This window comes from Papilio polytes, unplaced genomic scaffold (genome assembly GCF_000836215.1).
Source record: "Papilio polytes unplaced genomic scaffold, Ppol_1.0 DF822622.1, whole genome shotgun sequence".
In the NCBI taxonomy this organism is placed as follows: domain Eukaryota; kingdom Metazoa; phylum Arthropoda; class Insecta; order Lepidoptera; family Papilionidae; genus Papilio; species Papilio polytes.
The window spans coordinates 876750-900666 of NW_013526582.1; the positions used below are offsets into that span (position 1 = coordinate 876750).

General features: G+C 33.0%; 3 protein-coding genes across 6 annotated transcripts in view; 2 read left to right on the plus strand and 1 right to left on the minus strand.

Annotated features, from left to right (window-relative positions):
- The first annotated feature begins 38 nt into the window (after positions 1-38).
- LOC106105960 (xaa-Pro aminopeptidase 1-like) lies at positions 39-17130 on the plus strand. Of its 2 annotated transcripts, none has more exons than XM_013286469.1 (17): positions 39-109; positions 7392-7542; positions 7740-7911; positions 8536-8648; positions 9433-9568; positions 9636-9731; positions 10314-10513; positions 10954-11040; positions 12144-12233; positions 12516-12646; positions 13065-13217; positions 13641-13770; positions 14520-14697; positions 14780-14871; positions 15650-15763; positions 16707-16832; positions 17020-17130. In XM_013286469.1, exons 2-16 carry the CDS (start codon positions 7447-7449, stop codon positions 16827-16829), a joined length of 1911 nt encoding a protein of 636 aa, XP_013141923.1. In that variant the 5' UTR covers positions 39-109; positions 7392-7446; the 3' UTR covers positions 16830-16832; positions 17020-17130. The 2 variants fall into 2 exon arrangements, with proteins under 2 accessions (XP_013141923.1, XP_013141922.1); XM_013286468.1 differs by lacking the exon at positions 39-109 and adding an exon at positions 6767-6896.
- On the plus strand, positions 489-1139 carry LOC106105847 (histone chaperone asf1). Its single transcript, XM_013286303.1, has one exon. The coding sequence runs from the start codon at positions 489-491 to the stop codon at positions 1137-1139; it is 651 nt and encodes a 216-aa protein (XP_013141757.1).
- A 517-nt stretch (positions 17131-17647) lies between the features above and the next one.
- Positions 17648-23917, minus strand: part of LOC106105957 (monocarboxylate transporter 13) — a 32034-nt gene continuing 25764 nt past the window's right edge. For 2 of the 3 annotated variants that reach the window (XM_013286464.1, XM_013286465.1), the window contains exon 8: positions 17648-19634. In XM_013286464.1, the coding sequence (XP_013141918.1) occupies positions 18417-19634 (1218 nt within the window). In that variant the 3' untranslated portion in view covers positions 17648-18416. Of the gene's footprint in view, positions 19635-22523; positions 23909-23917 lie in introns of those variants that run through there. The other variant, XM_013286466.1, reaches the window with a different exon arrangement.

Sequence of the window (23917 nt, forward strand, 5' to 3'; positions counted from 1 at the left end):
ACAAATATGTTTTCCTTTCTCTATAGTTGTCTATGTACATTTCTATAACTTTATGTCACAAGTCTGACGTCTGTTGTTGTGATAAGTAACGAGAAATAGTAAATAACAGGTAAGTTTTTCACTTTTTCTTATTTCTGACAAAATGCATCCTCTTTATTTTAATGGCGTGAATTGTAAATACTATAATTGCGTGAAATAATCTCAGAATAGCGAATGGAATGTAATGATGTTATCATGATTATTATTTTTTAATTGTAGTTTCTAATCCCTCCGAGTGTGGCGTTGTAGTCGCAAGTTTTGATCACGTGACCATTTGAACCGCCAAAATATTTGTCACTTTTCGCCGTATCTTCTTTCGTCTTCAATTATAAACGGTTTTAACTTGGATTTACATAATACAAACTGTTTCTAACGTTCTTATTATCGAAGAAAACGAAGTTTTTAAGTCTTTCTAGTGCTAACAACGTGAATACTTTAATAATTTCGATATGGCAAAAGTGCATATAACCAACGTCGTCGTGCTGGACAATCCGAGTCCATTTCTTAATCCTTTCCAATTCGAATTGACCTTCGAGTGCATTGAAGAACTTAAAGAAGATTTAGAATGGAAGATGATTTACGTTGGTTCAGCTGAAACTGAGGAACACGATCAAGTATTAGACACGATTTACGTCGGACCCATACCTGAGGGTAGACACATGTTTGTCTTCCAAGCGCCACCACCTGACGTCACTCGGATACCCGAAAACGACGCATTAGGCGTCACTGTTGTGTTATTAACGTGTTCGTACAGAGGACAAGAGTTTGTTAGAGTCGGTTACTTTATTAATAATGAATACAGTGAAAGTGAACCAGAATTAAGGGAAAATCCACCAGCGAAACCTCAATTTGATAAAGTAGTAAGGAATATACTAGCATCAGAGCCTCGTGTGACTCGGTTTAAGATTAATTGGGCTGAACCTGACTCTGGAATGGCTGCGGACTCCGGAGATGCAAATCTAGAAGCTTCTCATGCCCCTAGCAATGATTCGTATGGTGCATCATTTAATGCTGATAGTCAAATTAGTGGTATGGAATTTCAAGGAAGTTTGAGTGGATATGGAGATAATTCTAACTCAATAGCACCAATGGAATGCTGAGGTTAGTATTTTACATTATTTATACATATAACTTATGCTGGAGTGTCAATGGCGTGGTGGAACAGTATTTCCAAACCAGTACTACTTAGAGTCCTTCAAGAAGTGAGCATACAATTTCCTCAAAGGTTGGCAACGCATCTGTAGTTCCTCTGGTGTTGTGGATGTCCATGGGCGTTTTTGGCCAGCTCTCTTATAAAAAAAAGTTAGGCATTTAATCAGCAGGTCAGGTTTGGGACCTGCCATGTACCAATATGCTTTGCAGTGTGGTTGACAAAAGCCTAGTTTCTAATTTAGAGTAGGGACTTAGCTGAATATTGTTTTCTAACATTATATCAGGCAGTTATAAAAGTCAATATTTGTGTAGACAATTAAATAATAACTTCACAAGAAATGAACTGAAGAAGAGTATTATAAAATTATTTTGCTGTTCAAAAGCTACATTATTACTAAGGCATATAAGCTATAATTATTATTTTTAAATTCTAAGTATAGAAAGACACTGTTTAACTATTGTTTATTAGTATATATTGATTTATATATGACAATATTAATTTTCATTCTACCTTCATTTCAGATTATGTTAATTAAATAAACAACAAGAAAAGCAATATGATGTACAGAGAATATGGGTCTGAAAACATGCAAGAATAAATCTTTCATTACTAAGATTCTGTGAATAATGGGTTTAAAATAATGTGTCTAAATATTGAAGAAATTAATGGATTTATTATCAATATAGTGTTAGAGGAGGACACAGTTGAGCGACTGCCCAGTGTGCATTTGAAAAGGGTGCTAGGTCTCCAATAACTCTTACCTATCCCTTCTCCTATTTCTTTTTTTAATGATTTGTAGACCCCATCATTCTTTTGATGATGATTCTCCTACTTAGACATTATAAAATAAAAATCACTGCTGAAATCTTGCTTAAGGCATCAGTAGACCTAAAACCGACACTGATTAGATATTAACATAACATTGGCTTGAATTATTGAGCTGTAGCTCGACCACTACAACAGATCATAGCTCATTGTACAATAACTGTGATCTGAGCCACAATTGTGGTGACTTGCTTGCTGTTCATTGAACTAGGGTTGTAACGGAACTCCGCTTCCGCATGTGTTACTTCTTATGCTTTTCTGAGGTTAATTTACGTTTTTAACGCGCCGTGATAAGTAAACTAACTATAATTGTTATACATTATATTTGCATAATAAACTGTATCTTGTAATTATGTACCAATCTGTATTTTGAATTAACATAGTCTTAGTTTTTATTTCTTTAATAAATCGCAATTAACATTTTATTATTGACCTCCGCTTCCGCGTCCTTTAATCTCCGCTTCTGCAGAGGTGAAGCCCTTCGCCTCCGCGTCCGCATCCGCTTCCGTTAAAATGGCCTCCGTTACAACCCTACATTGAACTGATCTGTGAATGGATTCAATGATCTTCAAATGTGAACTGATCTACAAGTCATTCATTTTAGTAGAGTTACCTATTTTATATTCTTAAATTTTTGTTTGTTTAACGGGAGAGGGGATAGCTAGGGGAATTATCTTTCGAATAATCCTATTTTCTGTCATTTTCAAATAAAAGGGATATTGTCTAACTAATGTAAATGTCTACACAACAGTCGCTTCGCCATTCTGGCGAATTTCATTGACCTCTTGCTTCTCACTTTATTTTAGAAAATTGTTTTGTCTTATGTAGCCCATTTAACTTTGGTATTAAGAATTTATGTTAAGTTATTTCTTATGTACAGCAAAATAAGATGTAAATATATAAAATAAGGAGATTTTTTGTTTTTAATAATTTGATCTTTGGTATATATGTGAAAAATCTTGTAATTTGAAAGCTGCCTTAGTAACATTATATATAATTGAAGATAAATTGTGGTGATTTTTTAGATTGTGAATCTGTACTTTTTAACAAATTTATCCTGCTCTCATTTCTATAGAGAGAGCACAATATATATTGCTTCTATGCTATAAAAAAATAATTTATAACACAGCTACACTCATATGGGAACTTTCGGTGTTGGCACCGACCAGTTTCAGACCTGTCGGGGGTCCTTCTTGAGTGGTTACTGTAACTTGTGCCTACACCGAAAGTTCCCATGTGAGTAGCCATATTATAAATTATATAGTATAATGTCTCAGTTTTAATAAGTTAATAGCTATAAAAATTGTTTGAAATAATTCTATATTTTGTGAACATGTCCACTGAAAACCATGTTCAAAAGCAATTTATCCCCGTTTGAAAATATTTGCTCATAAATGGGTACCAAATTTAATTCTTTGACAACATGTCCTGTACACACTACTAAAACAATGCCTTAAACAGATATTTAATGTTCTTAGTGTTTGTTAGTTTTTAAAAATTTTGTAAAAAATGTATTAATAAATGATGAATTCATAATATGTGATTTTTATTAACAAGAGGTTTAGTTATGAGAGTGGGGATAATAAGAGGTAGACCTAGAAAGAGATAGATGGATGACTCCTATCTTTACTAATATGAAGATTTGGATTTTTGTATATATTTGATTTACCTAAAAACTACTGGGCCGATTTCAAAAATTCGCTATTAGATAGCTAATTTATCCGTGAGTAACATAGGCTATTTATTTTAACACTCATCAGACGAAACGCGGAATTGCTTCCACTTCACGCCTGTTATCTGTGTAGTCGTGATATTGCTGGGACGAGCCGGCCCATTCGTGTAAAGATGTTAAAGCGGGCTCTACCACTGTTACTATCTATACGTTACTAATATTGTAATAGTTTTGATAAGTGTTTGTAGCTAAAATTGCTGAACAAATCTTGATGAAATTCTGCATAGATGTAGAGGATAGTCACTAGTATGGGATACTTTTGAGAAAGATAGTCCATAGTAATATTATAAAGCGAAAACATTTATATATTTTTATGTAATGAAATAACTCAAAAACTACTATGCCAATTTTAAAAATTCTTTCATCCTTGGAAAGGAAATTTATCTCTGAGTAACAGGCTATATTTTAACGCGGGTGAAGTCGCGAGCAACAGCTAGTCAACTGTAATTATGATTCATGGTTCAATTGTATTCTTATTGACCTTTAGCTGTGATATTCTAGTATTAATAGGTTGACATTTTATATTATAACAGCGAGTTTTCATTGTCCAAAACATGTATAGAAACACGATCTGTCGCCCGCAAACTTCACTAGCGCAAATTTGGACCACCCTCTACGCCATTTTGACATCGCGGAATTTAAAAAAGCAGCCTATAACATGGCCGTCTATGTCAGCTACCCTTCAGTGAAAGTCCAGTCGAAATTGGCCCAGTCGTTACGGTAGTTACCCGGAACAAACACGGCTTGCGGACAGACAGACAGATAAAATTTTAAATGCGATTTTCTTTATCAGCTATCATACCACATCTTCCCGGAATCTGGAATTTTTCTATTCAATTACAAACAGACACTTCAATATTATTATATGTATAGATAGAAGATTGAGGTTATGATTTGATACTTGTTTTAAGGCGTGGCTTATTGTATTGTATTCTGAATGCTTCAGTTGGCCTTCTACAATGCTTTATCTCTTAATTACTTGTAAATAAAGACAGTTATGAAGTATTATCTTATGTACACTCGGATAACCATTATTTATGTATTATTATGGATAAGTCCCGAAATTGTGTTAATTCCCTGTTCTTTACCATCTACTATTAAGTTCTGTCAGATTGTGTAACTAGTGAGATTCTTAAATGGCATTATCAAAGTAAATGTTACTTATGTAGCAAAAGTTTAGATGTATGGATGTTAGTTACAATTTGTAGCCTAAACGACTTAACGAATCTCGATGAAATTTGGCAAAAATGTAGAGGATAGCCTGAAAGAACACATCAACTAATTGTTTTTGTTTCTTTAAATTCCGCGCGGACGGAGTCGCTTGCGAAAGCTAGTGTTTAATCATGTGGGAAGAGGAAGTAAATGACGATGGAAACGTATAATCCATCCCGGATTTCCTTACCCCCGTCTGAACCTTCCAGAAAAAGGTGTTAAATTCTCTTTGTGTCTTGTTTCTCTGTCCGTTAAATGTAGGCATGGTATTCTTTTAACACATTGCATGTGTACCAAGAGGTCAGGTGGTGTGTTTAATTGTTTAAAAAACATGTCCTGAAATAAGCTTTTTTATGGTGACACTATTAACAAAGGGCTGGTATGATTAACTAGCCAATAAGATGTTTGACTTGAAGTAAACAGTTGGAAAATCCTTTTGTTTGTATTAGTTTTTTCTACATATAACGTTTTCCGCGTTTTAATTTTTGTTCTGTACTTTTATTCTGTGTTTTCGTTAAAAACTGCGAAGAGTTGACGTGAGTGTGATTATTTGTTATATAATTTGCATTTTAATATCGTTGAAATATTCTGCGTACAATATTATCAGAAAAAAGTTATAATACAACGACCTGTGTTATCTTAGATTTTTATTAGTGATGTTACTTGATTGATTAATTGGAAATATATCGATACATTTTCAAATTCATAAATAAAAATGATGCATCTAATTCTTAGAAAAAATGCAAGCATAACATAACAAAGAACATTATTACACACTTCAATCGACTTTTTGTTATAATTTTTTTAGTACGCAAAGAAATAATATGCTTATTTTGACGGAATAGGGCCAGGATTTTTACATTTCTGGTCGAGCTATCTTTACATATAATAAAATTGGAGTGTCTGTTTGTAATATTAAAAAAAAAATCCAGATTTCGTGAAGACGATTTATTTGCGTTGCTGATAAAAATCACATTTAAATTTTTTTGTCTGTCTGTCCGCAAGCCGCGTTTGTTTCGACAGGATTTTCACTGGAGGGTAGCTAACATAGACGGGCATATTATACCCTACGATTTATATTAATATTGCGTGGACAAAGTCGCGGATAGCAGTACTAAATAAACTTATGAATCTTTATAACAGTCATTGCCTTGGTCTGTCAAGGAATAAAATCGTAGCCTATAAATCTAGTTTTCATACAAAATAAAGACATTGTGATCGAATACAAAAAACGTAAGTGTTTCACAATCACAATGTACAAGCGATTTTAAGTTTAAAAGACTAAGAATAAAGTTCAATTTGGTTTATTATAGAAATTTAAGTACTTCCACTTGTCCAATAAAGTTTTCGTTACGCTGGTCAATGTTACGGACTCGGGACAGAGTAATTTTCTATAGTGATGTTTTCCATTGTCGATTTTTTTGTAACTAGAGATTCATAATCCTTCCTTTGTCCCTACGTAGTGTCACAGTATTTACTACTTTTCTATACATCTTTGTCTACCATTATATGTAAATTGACTTTCGGAATTTTCTCTTTGTAGAGTTCAATTCATGAATTATTTTTTTCTTTTCTCCTGTGAAAGGAGGATAATTTATTGAACTGAAAAGTTTGATATACTATTTTTTATTTTTAAATACCATAAATTGAAACTGGTAATAAATTAGTCTATTGGGTAAGAAAAGACTGATGTATAAATGCATCATCGTGCATTTAGGGGTTAAGATGTCGATATCGATAAATGTCTATAAACTAAAAACATTTCATATCGATAATAGAGTCGGGCACAACACTAGCAAATGTCATTTCGCATTCAGTTTGCGTTTACATTTTCGTTGACGTTGAATATTTTCGAACGAAAAATGTTAGCATCTCCTCGTTCATTTGGGATCTTACTATGTTTTTAACGTGTTTTTTATTTAAAGTGATTATGGTGTAAGTTTTTTTCCTTTTTTTTTACATTTTCTTTTGTAAGAAATATAACTTTTGTATAAATATTTAAATTGTTAAAGCTGTCATCATGAAATGTTACTTTTAAATTCATAGACAATTTTATAGTAAAGAGTTTAGTGCCATAAAATACATATCTATTGATTTTATATTACTACACAAAAAAGAAAAAAATTGTTCTACCCCAAAGGCAGAACTAGAGTCCAGTCGAAATCGGCCCAGCTGTTTCGGAGATTACCCGGAACAAACGCGGCTTACGGAAAGACAGACAGACAAAAAAAATGCAATTTTCGTTATCAGCAACGAAAATACATCTTCCCGAAATCTGAAATTTTTCTTTTGATACTACATACAGAAACTCCCATTTTATTATATGTATAGATTTGTCACAGATGTAGAATATAGTCGGGAAGAACACAGGCTACTAATAAAGTTTTTTTTTTTAAACTGTTAATAATAAATGACATATCTATTTTTCAGGTATACAGCAGCGAATGCAGCTACATTAACAAATAGTTCAACAATACACTCCAATATGACGCTGCAGCGTTTAACAGCGCTTCGAGCTCTCATGGCAAGTCAACCGACAGCGCTGTCTGCGTATATTATACCGACCGCAGACGCACATAACGTAAGTATATTCTATACTAATATTATTAAGAGGAAAGATTTGTATTTTTGTATTCAAAATAACTCAAAAACTACTGGGTATTTTAATAATTCACCGTTAGAAAGATAATTTTTCTTATTTCACGGCGGGCGAATTCGCGTGTAACAGCTAGTATGTAATATACCAAAAAACTTGAGCATGTAAGCACTTTTTTGCAGTCCGAATATATCGCATCAGTGGATGCCCGTCGGGAATGGATATCAGGATTCACGGGTTCTGCCGGCACTGCTTTAGTAACATCTTCGCATGCACTAGTCTGGACTGATGGGAGATATTACACCCAATTTGAGAAGGAAACGGATAATACGCTGTGGACATTAATGAAGATGTGTGAGTAAATCTGTTAAATAATAGCTTCCGCCCGCGACTCCGTTTGGGTAGTATTGATAAAAACAAAAGAAAGTAGCCTATGTGTTCTTCCAGATTATCCTCTACGTCTATGTTAAATTTCATCCAGATCCATTTAGCTGTTTAGGCTACAAATTCTAACAAACATCCATCCATCTATCCAAATTTACATTTATAATATTAGTTTGAATATTTTCATTGTATGGGCGTCACAGCCATGTTATGCTTTAATAAAATATAGTCTTCTTTACCTCTTATGTTTTCTTCCAATTTGCACAGAATAACCTTACCAATATGGCCGTCGTGTCGTCGAGATAATGCAACACCATTATTTTGACATCCGACTACTATCCGATTATTAACATAACAAGCACAATTACGACATTTTAAAACCACATAAACATTTTAAATAATGTTTGGGATCACAATTACAAAGCTTATATCGTTATTTCAAATTATGACAAATGGTATTGATTTATAGCACAGACTAATAACCGTCAAGAATACAGAATACGTCAAAATAATTAAAAAGCTAACAATTGTAATATTCATTTTATTTGAATTTAAAAATGTCTATGTTGAATATACTATTTGTATGTTTGTCAGCATTGACGGAAACTTTGACGATGGAGAAATGGTTGACAACAAATTTAGTTGAAGGGTCAGTTGTTGGGGCAGATCCGAAAACGATGAGCAGAGATGAATGGACGCCATTACAGGTGACTATAAACTATACTAATATTATAAAGAGGAAACATTTGTATTGTATGTATCGAAAAAACTCCAAAACTACTGGGACGATTTTAAAAATGCCTTTACTATTAGAAAGGTAATTTATCTGTGAGTAACATGGGCATATTTTTGTAAAGTAACGCGGGCGAAGTCGGGAGCAACAGCTAGTTTAAAATATACATCGAAATACAAAAAATATATAAAGATGAATTAAGAACTTTCTACTTTTGGATTTTCGGTTAATAAATCGAAGTCGCTTCTAACTGTCTATATGTATACTGAATTATAGAATATAGAGTGATTCAAGAAAAAAGTTTATTATATCTATATTAATATTATAAAGAGAAAATAATCGTATTTTTGGATTCTGATATGTATTGAAATAACTCAAAAACTACTGGGTCGATTTCAAAAAATCACCATTAAAAGATACGTAATCGGTAAGTAATATAGGCTATATTTTTAATTTCAAGCGAACGAAGAAAACTAGTTTGTAATATAATAGCTGTTGCTTGCGACTTCGCCTGCGTAAAATTAAAAAATACAGCCAATGTTACTTATAGATAAATTATCTTTCTCATGGTGAAAGAATTCTTGAAATTATCCCAGTAGTTTCATGAATCGAATGCATACAAAAATACAAATCTTTCCTCTTTATAGTATTAGTATAGAAAATGACAATTTTATAGGTTTCTATGATGTAATTAAACCAATAAAAAAAACTATAAGTTACTATTTGAGTTATTTTTCAATAATAATGTATTATTTCAGACAGCTTTGAAAAAAGCCAAAATGGAATTAATAGCGGTTCCTAACAATTTGGTTGACCAAGTGAGGGTTCAGACGAAAGATGCTCCTCCGAGAAGACCGCATAATGAGATTCTACCACTGCATGTTAAATATACAGGTAAGTTAGAATACTGCGTCTACTGGCTTGTACACACTTGAATACTGGCATAGAGAAATTCTTCCAGGTAAAGCTTCCGGTAAGAAGATAGAAGAATTAAGAGAGAAGATGAAGGAGAAGAAAGCGTCTGCGTTGGTTATAACCGCATTAGACGAAGTTGCGTGTAAGTAACTGCTGCATTTAGAATTATTACTAGCTTTCGACCGCGACTCTGTCCGCGTGGAATTAAAAAAAGTAGCCTATGACTTCTTCCAGACTATCCTCTACATCTATGACAAATTTCATCAAGATTTGTTCAGCAGTTTAGGCTACAAACTCTAACATCCATCTAATCTAAACGTTCTCATTTACAATATTTAGGGTCTGTCCCACCTCTGGCTGATAGAGTCTCAGATAGCTTAAATACAACGTTACTGTCAGATAATGTAACAAAATCCGATATTTCCATCACACATTTTACATGTTGGATTGTTATCAAACAATTTACAATTTGGTGGGACAGGCCCTAAGATATATAGATTAAAAAAACACTCTTTTTATTGATTACTAGCTTTCGCCCGCGACTATTCGCGCGAAATTAAAAAATAACAAACGTGAGTAGCCTATGTGTTGTTCCAGACTATCCTCTACATCTATACCAAATTTTATTAAAATCCGTTCAGCAGTTTAGGCTACAAACTCTAACATCCATCTAAACTTTCGCATTTATAATATTAGTATGATTTACACAAGACATATCTTTCAGATACATTAAATCTACGTGGTAGTGATATACAATATAATCCCGTCTTCTTCTCTTACTTGGTGATCACCACCAGCTCAGCAAAGCTGTTCTGGGGTGATGGGACACTCTCCCAATTGGTGATAGACCATTTAACTTCGGAAGGTGCGACAGTGCAATGTAGACCCTATGATAGTATCGTGGAATATCTACATGAATTGGCTGTAAGTGATCTTTTAAATACTAGGAAAACACTCGATTTTGCTCGTTTTAGGATATAGACTAGATACAAAACATGCGAACTAGTTAAATAACAAAAAGCTATCCCACGGGAACCGGACATTTCTCGGGGATGAACCTTATCCCATGTGGACTCCAGACTTTGTTTCATATCTGTGCCAAATTTCAATAAGTTATGTTGAAGCGTTGCAGAATGATCGAGTAAATATTATAAAACTATATTAATGAATTCCACGGGAACCGTAACTATTACCGGGATAAAAAGTAGCCTTTGTGTTCTTCCAGACTATGCTCTAAACCTGTGCCAAATTTCATGGAGATCCGTTCAGTAGTTTAGGCTACACACTCTAACATCCATCCATCCATCTAAACTTTTGCATTTATAATGTTCTAGAAGGATATTCATTTACGAATTGTTTTCTAGAAAGAACTATCGGAAAGCGGAGATGGCTCCCACGCTATTTGGTTGTCAAGTGATGCAAGCGAAGCTATACATAGGGCTTCTGCTGGGGTAAGTTATAACGCCTGCCACCAGAGGGGTAGGCAGAGATCGTACTTTCTCTTCGTCCACCTTATTCTTTGTCCCTCATTCTCTTTGACAAAATTGAGATATGTAAAAACTACATAAATCAGTTATTTTCTCGATTATTTTAATCAATTTGAGGAAATGTTACATCACTTTAGACATCACATACGATGTGGAACTTTTCTTAATATGAGATCTTATGAGTAAGGTGACTCATTTCATTTGGTGAGTTTTTGAGTTATGGAACTATGTGTGTGATCTTTTGAGTTAAGTTACTCTATCATATGAGATCTCTTGAGTTAAGTAATGGGGATGTTTCCTAATGTTACAAATTCAAATAAAGTTATGTTTAATATTTTAAAGACAGCATTTTAAAACCTATAATAACAGTTGGAGACCTTAAATGTTTGTCTCCATTGAAATATAAATTAAAAACGCTGCAATATTTTTTACCCTCCATTACTCGACCTCAAGCACCAATGACGTCACTTTCTCGCATATAACATGGCAGTGTGACCAACTTCAGTGAATGTCAGCGCATTTTGTAGTTATATTTTTTTTTAATGATTATAAGAATTGAGTTTTCGTGTGTTATATTATGAGGACTCCATTATTAAGTGTTTTTATACTTACGACATATTTTACGAGCAAATTTTTCGATCACTATGACGAAAAAAAAAATAGTAAAAGTTATTTGAATAGCTAATTCAATTTACGTCTGGTCTCTTTGAATGACTTTGACAGACCGCGACGCGAGGTTTGTTAGCAAAGAAGTGACGTCATGTCATGAGGCGTTTTCGCGGTCTTTCGAGAAGTTGTTTTTAGTTAAGTGTTTTTGTAATTAAATGTTGCGTATATGATTTTATTATATTTTTTTTCTTGTTTAGATATGGTTTATCTACATAATAAAAGCAATTCCAAAAATTAGGAAACATCCCCATTCTGACATGTGAGATCTTTTGAGTTAGACCACTGTCATATGAGATCTCTTGAGATATATTATTATTTTCCTGTTGTGTGATTTCTTTAGTTTACTAACTCTTTTCGTCGTATATGATGATCGTTTTTTTATTTATTTTGTTTTACAGGAGACAGTTTTGAAGAAACCATTAGATTTAATATCGGAAGTATCTCCGGTGGCATTGACTAAGTTGATTAAAAACGAGGTGGAATTACAGGTATTGTTATTTTATTCGTTAAATTAAATTAAATTGATTATGGGCTTGTTTATTTTTTTAATGAAATATAAAAAAAAGCATTTTCAATTTCCAACTCGCCGATTTTTATGCTTTTTCTTCATAGAATTGATATTACTGGCCAGTTTGATGTCTGTGTTTTTACTCTTTGACAATTAGCTGTCAAAAAGGATGACGGTTGACATATTCAACCTTTTTGGGATGTTTTAAATACATCCAAAAATGTTGTAAATTTTGTACATATTTTTGTATGTTTTCTTGCAGGGTTTTCGTAATTGTCACGTCAAAGATGGTATAGCCGTGGTCAGATTCTTCAAATGGCTCCACGAAGAGATTGGAAAAGGCTGTACAATAACTGAAATACAAGCTGCTGATAAGCTTTTGGAATTTAGATCGTGAGTAGGCGTTTTTTTGCCCGACTGATAGGAGGGTATTTTTTATGTTTATTAGTCTATGCATAGTTCTATTTAAGACCAACCGAAATGTAAGTGTAGACGATTATGTTTTAGTCACACTGAGGGCAGGATTATGTTTTAGTCCGACTAAGTGGACCATTATGTTTTAGCTCGACTAAGTGTTACATTGTGTTTTAGCCTGACTTAGTGGACGATTATGTTTTAGCCCGACTTAGTGGACGATTATGTTTTAGCCCGAGTAAGTGTTACATATTCTTTTAGCCCATCTGTTTGGAGTATTATGTTTTAGCATGACTTAGTGGACGATTGTGTTTTAGCCCTACTCAGTGGAGCAATGTGTTTTAGCCTTAATGATTGAATTATTGTATTTTTATTTAATAATTAATATGTGTTTCAGTGAGGAAGAAGATTTCTTAGGTCCATCATTTGAGACTATAGCAGGTGCCGGAGAAAATGGTGCTATTATACATTACAGCCCTTCTAAAGGGGGTGAGCAGAGGGTCATAGGCGTTGATGACATGTTTCTATTGGACTCTGGTGGACAGTACAGGTAAAAAAAATATAGAAATCTGTTATAATGAAATTAAAGGAGACGATAATATTTGTAATTTATAGTTTTTATAAACAACTAGCTTTCGCACGCGACTTTAGTTTAGTTTTATTTGCAACATATAAGGCATGTCCCAACACTGGCTGATAGAGGCTCAGATAGCTTTAAAACGTCACTGTCAGATAAGGCAACAAAATCCGATATTTCCATCACATATTTTACACGTTGGATTCAGATTTACAATTGGGTGGGACAGATCCTTAGGGAATTTAGAAAAAAATTGGTAATTTCTTGTTTATTGCTAACTATAAACTGACAGGCGCCTTATAAAATGCCATAAAATCCCTTTAAGTATTTTAACTGACAGATTCCTTGATTGTACAATATAATGAAGTTTTGTTTTTTTTTGTGTTTTTTATATAGAGATGGTACAACCGATATAACTCGTACACGTCACATGGGTGTGCCCAGCGCTGGGCAAAAAGATGCATTTACAAGAGTATTGAAGGGTCAAATAATGGTGGGCAGTTCTGTATTCCCACAAGGGGTTAAGGTTAGTTATGTTAATTTACTAGCTGTAGCTCGTGACTTCGCCCGCGTTAAATAAAAAAATATAGCCTATGTCACTCACATATATATCTTTCTAACGGTAAAAGATTTTTTTTAAATCTGTCCAGTAGTTTTTGTGATATTTCAATGTATACAAAAATGTACTTCTTTCCTCTTTATAATATTAATGTTTATACATATGTATTAACGAAAGAAATATGGAAAAATTCCATATATCCCACAGGAATCTAAAAATCAATGATGATTTGTAACCCATGTATTTTAGATTTTGATTTATCTGTGCCTTTCAGATATGATATTTTCAAAAATTGCATTTATCAAATAAATATGATAAAACAAAATTAATGTATCCCACGGGAATTGTGATTATTTAGGAAATGAAAAGTATCCTATATGTTCTGCCAGATTACCTACATGTGACAAACATGGAGATCCGTTCAGCAGTTTAGGATACAAACTCCAACATCCATCCATCCATTTATATTGTTGCTTTTATATCAGTAAGATCTTATACTTTTCACCTCCTTAAGGGTTGAAGGAGATATCCCTGACAACCCTTATATTTTCCCTTATTTTTTATCCATACATCCATCCATTAATATTGTTGCATTTATAATATTAAAATAAATCCATTATTTTGTGCCTCTTTAAGGTTGAGAGATTTCCCTGACAACCCTTTTTTATCGTTGTTAAACAGTTTTGGAGATGGATATCCATTCATTTTTTTCCCAGGGCAATGTATTAGACAGCTTCGCTCGCCAGCACCTGTGGCTTGCTGGACTGGACTACGCGCACGGCACTGGCCACGGCGTGGGCCACTGTCTCAACGTGCACGAGGGGCCCTCCGGAGTCTCCTGGAGACCCTACCCCCACGACCCCGGCCTTCGCCCCCGACAGATACTCAGCAATGGTAAGTATATACAATTTCTTCAACCCTTGACACTCCTTAGGATGTTGGCAGTGGTCTTAAAAATACTATTTTTTTATTTCAGAGCCCGGATACTATAAGGTGGGGGAGTACGGCATCAGACACGAGGATCTGGTGGAAATCATCTCCATCACCAAGGAATCTGATCATCCCAGGGTAAGGTCCAATTGTTGAAATTAAAAAAAATAGAAATTAAGTGCGGTTAATAATTTATTTTTTATCTGTTTTAGATTAAGAAATTTATATAGCCTATGTTACTCATTAACAATGTAGCTTTTTATGTTGAAAGAATTTTTGAAATCGGTCCAATATTTAAAAATTTCAATACATACAGAAGCAAATCTTTCCTCTTTATATTTACATAGATGCGTTAATTAATAAAATTAGTTTTTGCAGTTTCTTTGATAGTTTTAGCGATTTTTCGTAAAAAGTCGAAAAAAGTATGTTGTCTATGGTCTACTGTTGTATAGTCTATGATCATTTGTCTGGTCTGTTGTTCTATAGTCTATGAAGACGATGATACAGGTCTATCTATACTATTATAATAAAGCGTAAACACACACTTCTTTGTTGCCTAAGATGTCAGCAATTACACCATATTTTTGAATAATTCTTTATTTAATAAAAAGCTCTACATTTACGTCATGCTTTAGGCTATATATTTTTAGGCTATTAACTTAGGGGGTAAATATTTTGGATAAAAACCCTAATGTGGGAAAGAGACCATAAGTTCCTGCCAAAATTGAAGCAAGGTTGTCATCATGTCATGTCATTTTGACATTTTCAATTAATAATTTGACAAATGTGTAATAAACAACAAAATGAAACTTTTATGTCATGCGGATGAAGTCGCACGAGAACAGCTAGTTCTTATATATTCTATGATCGGTTGTCTATGGTCTATTTGTCTATGGCATGTGTTGTCTGTGCGCAGGCGCGCGGTCTGCTAGGTGACTTCGAGGGTCGCGGCGCGCTCGCCTTCAGCACACTCACGCTGGTGCCGCATCACAAGGAATGCTTGGATATCAATCTGCTTGATGATTTTGAGGTATTTATAGCTTTTTTTTTATAACATAGGTGGCAAACGAGCAAGCGGCCACCTGAATCCGCCAAAATGGCGAAGCGACCGCTACCCATAGACATCCGCAATTGCAGATGCGTTGCCTACCCTTATTTGACAGAGGAGGAGATGCACATAAAGAGGATATTTCCCCTTCCTATGTATCTCCTCCTCCGTGAAATCCACTTTCCCTTCCCATCCTCTACTTATAAGAAAAGGGTGGTAAAGAGAAAGGGACTCAAATTAGGCCTCCGGCTCCACACTCATCGGACTGTACACGGAATTGCTTCCACTTCACGCCTGTCTTGTGTGGTCGTGGTATTACTGGGGGCGAGCCCTGCACTGCTAAGATGTTAAAGCGGGCACTACCACTGGTAAATTATTAGCTAGGTCCGTGTGAAATTAAAAAGAAAGTGGGTAGTCTATGTGTTCCAGACTATCCTCTACATCTATACCAAATTTCATTGAAATCCGTTCAGCAGTTTAGGCTACAAAACTCTAACAAACATCCATCTAAACTTTCACCTTTATATTAGTAAGACTAATTTAATATTGACGTCTACAGATGATTGGTAAGGGTTGGGGTAGATAGTAAAAATATTTTTATTGTTATGTCAGCACAAAATATCTACAGCGAATATGAGATTTCGAATTAAAAATTATGAAAAACGAGTTCGAATTTAATTCTTTTTATTATGTTTTCATTGCTTAATTGTTTTTTCTTATATTTTTAAGATGCTAGATGCTAAAATGAGTTACATGTAAAACAAGTTTAAAAATCTTCGTTTCAAAATTCAGATAATAGATGGCGCTATTTCATATATTAGAAACCAGTTTGTTCATTGTAATTTTATAGTTCTTAGTAAGATAATAGATGGCGCTTTTCATTTCTGAAGCGTATGCCTTTTAAAGTTTTATTGCTTATTTCCAGGTATCCTACATAAATGCCTACCACGCCCGAGTGCTGAACACTTTAGGTCCTATTCTTGAAGCTAGAAACCTAAGTGAAGACTACACTTGGTTGAAGGAGCAATGTGCGCCCATTGTTAAGTAACAGGTGAGTTTTAAACCCTGTTTCCACTAGCGATACTGTTTTTTTATAAGCAAGTTATATATAACTGGCTGTTGCACGCGACTTCGTCCACTTGAAGATAAAAAAATATAGCCAATGTTACTTACAGAATTGTACTAAAAAAAATTGGGGGAAACCAAGAATTTATAAAATTTCATGTTTTTTGTTTCAGATTCAAGTTAAAAACGTCCCAATGCAAGCTTTTATGGATATTGATAACATTTATATGCATTTTTAATATTTGTTAAGTGTATATAATTTTTTTAATAAATTTATAACTGCAGTAATGTTTTATTTTTACCTAATTCACGAATTTTTACCAAAAAATTAGTTAGTATAAGTTATGTTAACTCTTATTGGATAGTGTGACGAAAAACTAATTAAAAAAAGATTACTGAAGTAGTTTAGAAAAAAATACGTGAAATTTTGATTTTTGTGTGTTCGTAACATATATTTTTTGCCACAAAATACTCCGTCTAATTAAGGTTTAAGCTCCTCGATAGAATAGAAAATTCTTACAAATTATGCCTTTGAAGTTACCAAAATTTTCTCAACTTTGTATCTTAGGACTTGTCCCACCACTGGGTGATAGATACTCAGAAAGCTTAAAAATGACGTCACTGTCAGATAAGGGAACAAAATCCAATTATCAGACAATTTACAATTTGGTGGGACAGGCCTCTAATCTCGTAGTCAGGATTTACGTTTTTTTATAATAGTGTTTCTTTTTTTGGGGTAAAGGAATTAAAAACTACAAAATTAATATATTCTCATTTATATCTTTGATTAGAAAATACATTTTTAATTCATAATTGAAAATACATTCTTACATTTATAGATACAGATTTGTCTTGCATATAAAATAAAGGACTTATCAATTATTTAAAAATTAATGTATTCGACATTAAAATATAACTAATAATAGATTTATAACCTATAGATAACAAAGAGCATAAAACGTAGGATTTTTGCTGACGTAAAATATCTTTGTTGCCATTTTTAATGCAAAACGACTATTGAATGTCTCAAATGTCAAACTTTTACATTATCTATAGATTACAGATCCAAATAATTGTGCTAAATACGCTTATCAGATTGTACCGATAAAAAAATAATTGGATAAAAATAGAATGGTAACTATGGTTAATTTTAAAAATAACTAAAACATTCGAGTAACTGGTGAGTGGAATATTAAACTAAGGTAAATTTAAAGACAAACTATAAATAATAAATTCGTTTACATGTCAATGTCAAATGTTTACTAATGATGTGAAATAAATAACGTATTAAATAACTGCTTTAAGTTATTTTAAATAATAACGCTACAAGCAGCTAATTTTAACGCTGAGTACTTTTGATTAATAAAATTAAAGCTACCTAACAGCAGATAATAAATACAATAAAATCGACATAAATTAATCTAAAATGTCTGAGGTTAAAATTCAAAATAAAATCTTATATCAATGGACCCTATAATTTTAGGAAATCGATATTTTTTTTAACATTTTGTGATGGTTTTTGAGATTATAAGACGTAGAATTGACGATTTTAAATTCAGCAATATTTAATTCAGGCTTTTTCTTCTATATTTTGTTGCATTCTTTCTGCTTTTTTTCTTCTACTATGAATAAATGGGACGAAACCCCAAAGCGCTGCACCGCTACAGAGAATCAAGCCTAAAGTGACAAATAAAGATTTATATGAATGTGTATATTCAAACCATATACCACATACAGGGGGTCCTATAAGTTGCAAAATGCCGTTCACAAACAAACTAATTCCATACGAAGACATCAATCTCTCAGTACCGAGCATTTCAGTCATCACAAGTGCTGTCACCCCAACGTTAATACCAGAAGCGATACCGAATATCGAACAAAAAACGCTTATAGCTAAATAACTCTGCATTAACGGTATCATAGCTAAACTGATACCGGATATCAATAAACCGGTTATGAAAAAATAACGTTTAGGAGTTGATACAACATCCGATATAGCGGAACCTCCGATCCTACCGACTAAATCTAACGCGGATATAATTGACAATAAATAGGCGCCTAAAGATTTATCAAAACCACATTCGACCGCGTAAGATGGAACAAGGATAATGAAATTCGTATACGATATAGCGCAAGTACAATTCGATATTAAAATAACTAGATATATCGGATCTTTTAGTAATTGGACATCGAAGTATTTACTAGGTTCCTTTTTGATATTATCATCAGTTTTCTTCCTACATCCACAGCAGTATGTTATTGGCGCAAGACTATCTGTAACTGATTTTAAACTGAATTGTGAAGCGAATTCGCTCGGTTTCTCGAACGCTGAAAGTGTTGAACCATGGAAAGGTGTAGACATGTATTGAAAACTTGATGTTGATGGGCTTCTTTTCGGTGTTTTCGGTACTGTTAGTTTCCTACCAAAAGTATCATGAGAATTAGCACGACTTGATTTCCCTTCTGGTACGGATTCCAGTAGTGATGGATTGCTGGGAAGGTAATTTGATATTTTAGAAGATATCTGTGATAATCCATGTCTTGAAGATGTTGATATTTTTCTACTTCTATCATCTGTTAATCTCATTACTTGTGCTGCGCTTGCTGATCTTGCGAAATCCAATTTATTAGGTGATCGATCGTCTAACGCGAGGTTAGATTTATGTTTGAATATTGGCGGGGAACCGTTCGGATACTTATCCGTTGGTGTGTTATCCTCTGATGTTAAAACAAGTCGTGGATGACTTACTTCTAAATCAATCGGATCTTCTTCCGCGAATGGTTCAAGCTGGAGGAAAAATAAACCAATTATCAACGGTTGAAATAACTCATTAACAATTATGAAAAACGTTTAACTTGTAACTAGTTATTAACGGATATAACTAGTTAAACGTTAACTGTTATTAATAGCAATGTCATAGATTAATATATATCAACAAAGATTAAGATTGTAGAAAATAAAAACAAAGTTCAAGAGAAAAATATATTTAATACATCATAAAATTAACTTACAGATTACAGATAGAATATATTTTTAACTAGTCAACATAGTTTGTGCAGAATTTTTCAAATTCAAACATTTAATGCCTGTTCACAATTTGAACAAACATTTTAAAATGTGCGTCATAGGGAACAATTACATATGTTTATATATCTAAGTGGACAAATTTTTCTCAATTACTTTCAAGTGTGTAAAGAACTACAATTTGGAAGATATCAAAAATACTAACAATTTTAAAATAAAGTAAATATAAAAGTCCAAATGAAATTTTTAATGTATTGGGCATTCAATATAACTGAAGCAAGTATTATTTTTCTTTGACAAATGGCGAAAAAATGTTTTTCAAGCACTAATCTGCATAAATGGATAGGTTGTTGGAAGTTACAGCTTTTGTTTATGATGTCTAACAGATTAACTGTCTATAAAATCTTTTAAGGTATAATACTTAGATAGAATTAATCGATCTCTAATTTTATTTTCAATTTTCACCATAGGTACCAACTAAGATGGCGAAAGTCAAATAGAAGACCACAGAATACCACGTCTAATATCCTGTCCATTTATACAGATCTGTGTGTTTGAATATATGCCATATTTAAATAACAATATACGTTTTTCACTTCACTCCAAACAATATCCCAATAACAAATTTTTCATAAGGAAGCCTCTAAAGGAATCAATTACTTGAATACAAAAGTTGTAAAAAAATAAAAAAATAAAAATTCGTCACCGCACTTAAAAATATAACAAAAAAATTGAGTATAATTATCAATTTAACTAAATTCAAAACCTAACTACAAAAAAAACTTCATAATTCGTATATCTATAAAAATAACCTAAAAAAACTTGGCACGCAAAAAATACATTGCATATTCGACTTTAAGAACAAAGATAAAAGTTATTTTGAGGAAGTTGCAAAAAAAACTATTATTTTTACTTTGTAAATATCAATATTACTTGAAAGATTAAGGGCCTGTCCCACCAAATTGTAAATCTATACTATTATAATAAAGCGTAAACACACACTTTGTTGCCTAAGATGTCAGCAATTACAGCGTATTTTTTAATAATTCTTTTCTTAATAAAAAGCCCTACACTTACGTCATGCTTTAGGCTATATATTTTTACGCCTGATGGCGTTTTTTTTTACCAACTAAGTTTAATAACTTAGTTGGTAAATAAATTGGATAAAAATACTAATGTGGGGAAGAGACCATAAGTTGCTGCCAACATCAAGAAAGAAAGATTGGTAAGGTTTGTGATGTCATGTCATTTCATTTTGCTATTGATAATTTGACAAATGTAAACAATAAAATAAAATTTTCATAATTTCATGCGAATGAAGCCGCATGGGAACAGCTAGTATACTAATAACATTCCAACATCTAAAATATGTGATGGAAATATCGGATTTTGTTTTCTTAGTGTCGTCTTTTTTAGAATGTGTATATTAGAGGAAGTTTGAAAGTAGCGCCAGTGGTGGAGAAATTGAGAAGCAAAAGGTTAGCGTGGTATGGACATGTTATGCGACGAGACGATGGGGTCATGAACCAGAAAGTGTTAAGAATGAATATGGATGGCTACAAAGGAAGAGGAAGACCGAAGAAAGTATGGCTGGATTGGGTGAACGAGGATATGCTTAAGAAAGGAGTGGATTCAGATATGGCTGATAGAGATGTATGGAAGAGCAGCACATACTGTGCCGACTCTCCATAAGGGATAAGGGCAAGTGGATAATGATAGTGTCGTCATTTTAAAAGTATCTGAGCCTCTGTCAGCCAGTGGTGGGACTGGCCCTAAATTTGTAAAATGTACTAAATAGTTAAATAACGTAAAATATATATTTTATTTAGCATGTTTCAATCACAAGGCTCAAGTCAACACTAATTTATAAAATAATTTAAAAAATATATTTAGTAACCTAAAAAACCGAATCTTTTTGGAATGAACAATTTTGGTCTTAAAACTTTCTTAATACAAATAAAGTATGAAATAGTAAATTCAAAGAACCTATAGATGGGATGTTTACATAAGTTTGACGTGGATTTTCCAAGTAAAGGAGAATCTCCACTTATGTTTCAAGTTATACTAAAAAAAATACTTGATATATTTTAACTTCCTTGATAACGACTGATTTATGACGTAAGTATCCAGTTATAGTTTGTCTAAATAAGATAGATTACTTTGATAAATGACGCATATAAAGTATCGAATTCAATTTGTATGAAGGCTGACGTACTTAATAGACAGGTATCGTAGTGACGAAACACGCAGCGAACAATTATGAACTATCGATATTCGGTTTAAATAATTATCGAACTCAACTCAAATTATTATTTTCTTATTTAGTAATTTAGCGGATAATTCTAGTATTGATTATAGTGTAGAGAATTTAGCGATGACAGAAATAATAGCGAAATCCAATTCGATTACATACGGCTGTAGTAGTAATAAACATTTATTTACTCTCATTATTTGTTATGGTCATTATTAATTTGAGAAAACAGTGTTTTTTTCAATTCATAAATTATAACTATGAATCTATCGATTCCAACTTCTATAAGAATAAAAATCGATAATCGATAAGATTCATAACTGATTTTACACAACCCATCCCTACTAAATTTCAAATGAATTGTCAAACTAATTATTTATATATAATATTATTTAGACACAAAATATAACCAAAAATGAATTATTAAAATTAAAACGCAATAAATACGTGAAAAACCTAATTTGTTGAACTCCTCGAAATTACGTCGAAATAGAATTTAAAGAATTTTTTAAATGAATGAACCCAAAACCCTACAAAATCACATTTTATTAAGGTATATATGTAACCAGCAATAATTTAACGGTCTAATTCCTCAAGAAAAGGCTTTTAGAGACCTTTGTAGCCTCATGTGCTATATATTTTTGTATCTAGATATCTCTTAAACCTTTTGATTTTTCATCATCTCAAGTTCCGCCTTTCTCTTTTTATGTCTGTTAATTAACGGCATAAAAAGCCATAGAGACGAACCGGCTATAAAAATAAAACCAAATGTAACGAACATATTTACAAAATTCTTATCATATTCAAACCACAAACCACATATAGGGGGGCCTATTAATTGTAAAATGCCATTCACAAACAAACTGATCCCATATGTCGACATTAAACGATCTACGCCTAAAATTTCCGCCATAACTAACGCCGTGACACTATTATTTATACCCGAAGATAAACCAAATAACGCACAAAATATACTAATCGTCGTATAACTGTGAAGAAACGGTATAGTAGCTAATGTAACGCCAGAAAAAAATAAACCACCAACGAAATAAAAAGATTTCGGTATTAAATTTAAATCGCATAACGCTGAACCACCGATACGTCCGACCAGGTCGAGAGCCGACACGGTACTGAGGAGTAACGCACCTCTAGATTTGTCAAAACCTATATTTTGCGCATACGAGGGTAGAAGAATAATAAAATTCGTACAAGATATAGCGACCGTACTGCTCGATATTAAAATAACTAAATAAGTGGGATCCGTTAATAATGTAACATCGAAAAATTTATTCGGTTCACTTTTAGGTTTTTTTTTACAACAAAAACAACAGTAAGCGACATCAGCGACGCTTTCAGATATAGATTTTAATGAAAATTGTGATGCAAATACGTTTGGTTGTTCAAAGGCTGATAATGTGGAACCGTGGAAAGGTGTAGAAACGTAAGCAAAACTCGATGTAGACATATTCCTTTTTGGACCTATAGTACTTAATCTTCTACCAAAAGTCTCTTGTGAACCTAATTTCTTCTCGAAACCATCTTGTGCTATTGAGGCTGAACTGAAATTTGCTTTCGACATCGGTCTTGTATACGATAATTTCCGTTTAGATAGGTTATGTTTTAAATTCTGCGTTGAATTCATGCAATTTTGACTATTATGTACATGTGCTTGTGATAGATTATTCTCTGATGTGTCTTTTAATAGTTTCTCTTCTGGTTTTTCGATATTTTCAGTTGTATGCATTTTGTAAACTTCGATTGGTTCATCTTCTTCGAATAGTATATCCTGCAAAGG

What these genes read in the sequence shown, in the direction of transcription:
- LOC106105847 (XM_013286303.1), top strand. Translation starts at nt 489, where the DNA reads ATGGCAAAAGTGCATATAACCAACGTCGTCGTGCTGGACAATCCGAGT.
- LOC106105960 (XM_013286468.1), top strand. Translation starts at nt 6,859, where the DNA reads ATGTTTTTAACGTGTTTTTTATTTAAAGTGATTATGGT. An exon ending in ATGAATGGACGCCATTACAG is followed by an intron (nt 8,649 to 9,432) that starts GTGACTATAAAC and finishes GTATTATTTCAG; the next exon opens with ACAGCTTTGAAAAAAGCCAA. An exon ending in ACTGCATGTTAAATATACAG is followed by an intron (nt 9,569 to 9,635) that starts GTAAGTTAGAAT and finishes AAATTCTTCCAG; the next exon opens with GTAAAGCTTCCGGTAAGAAG.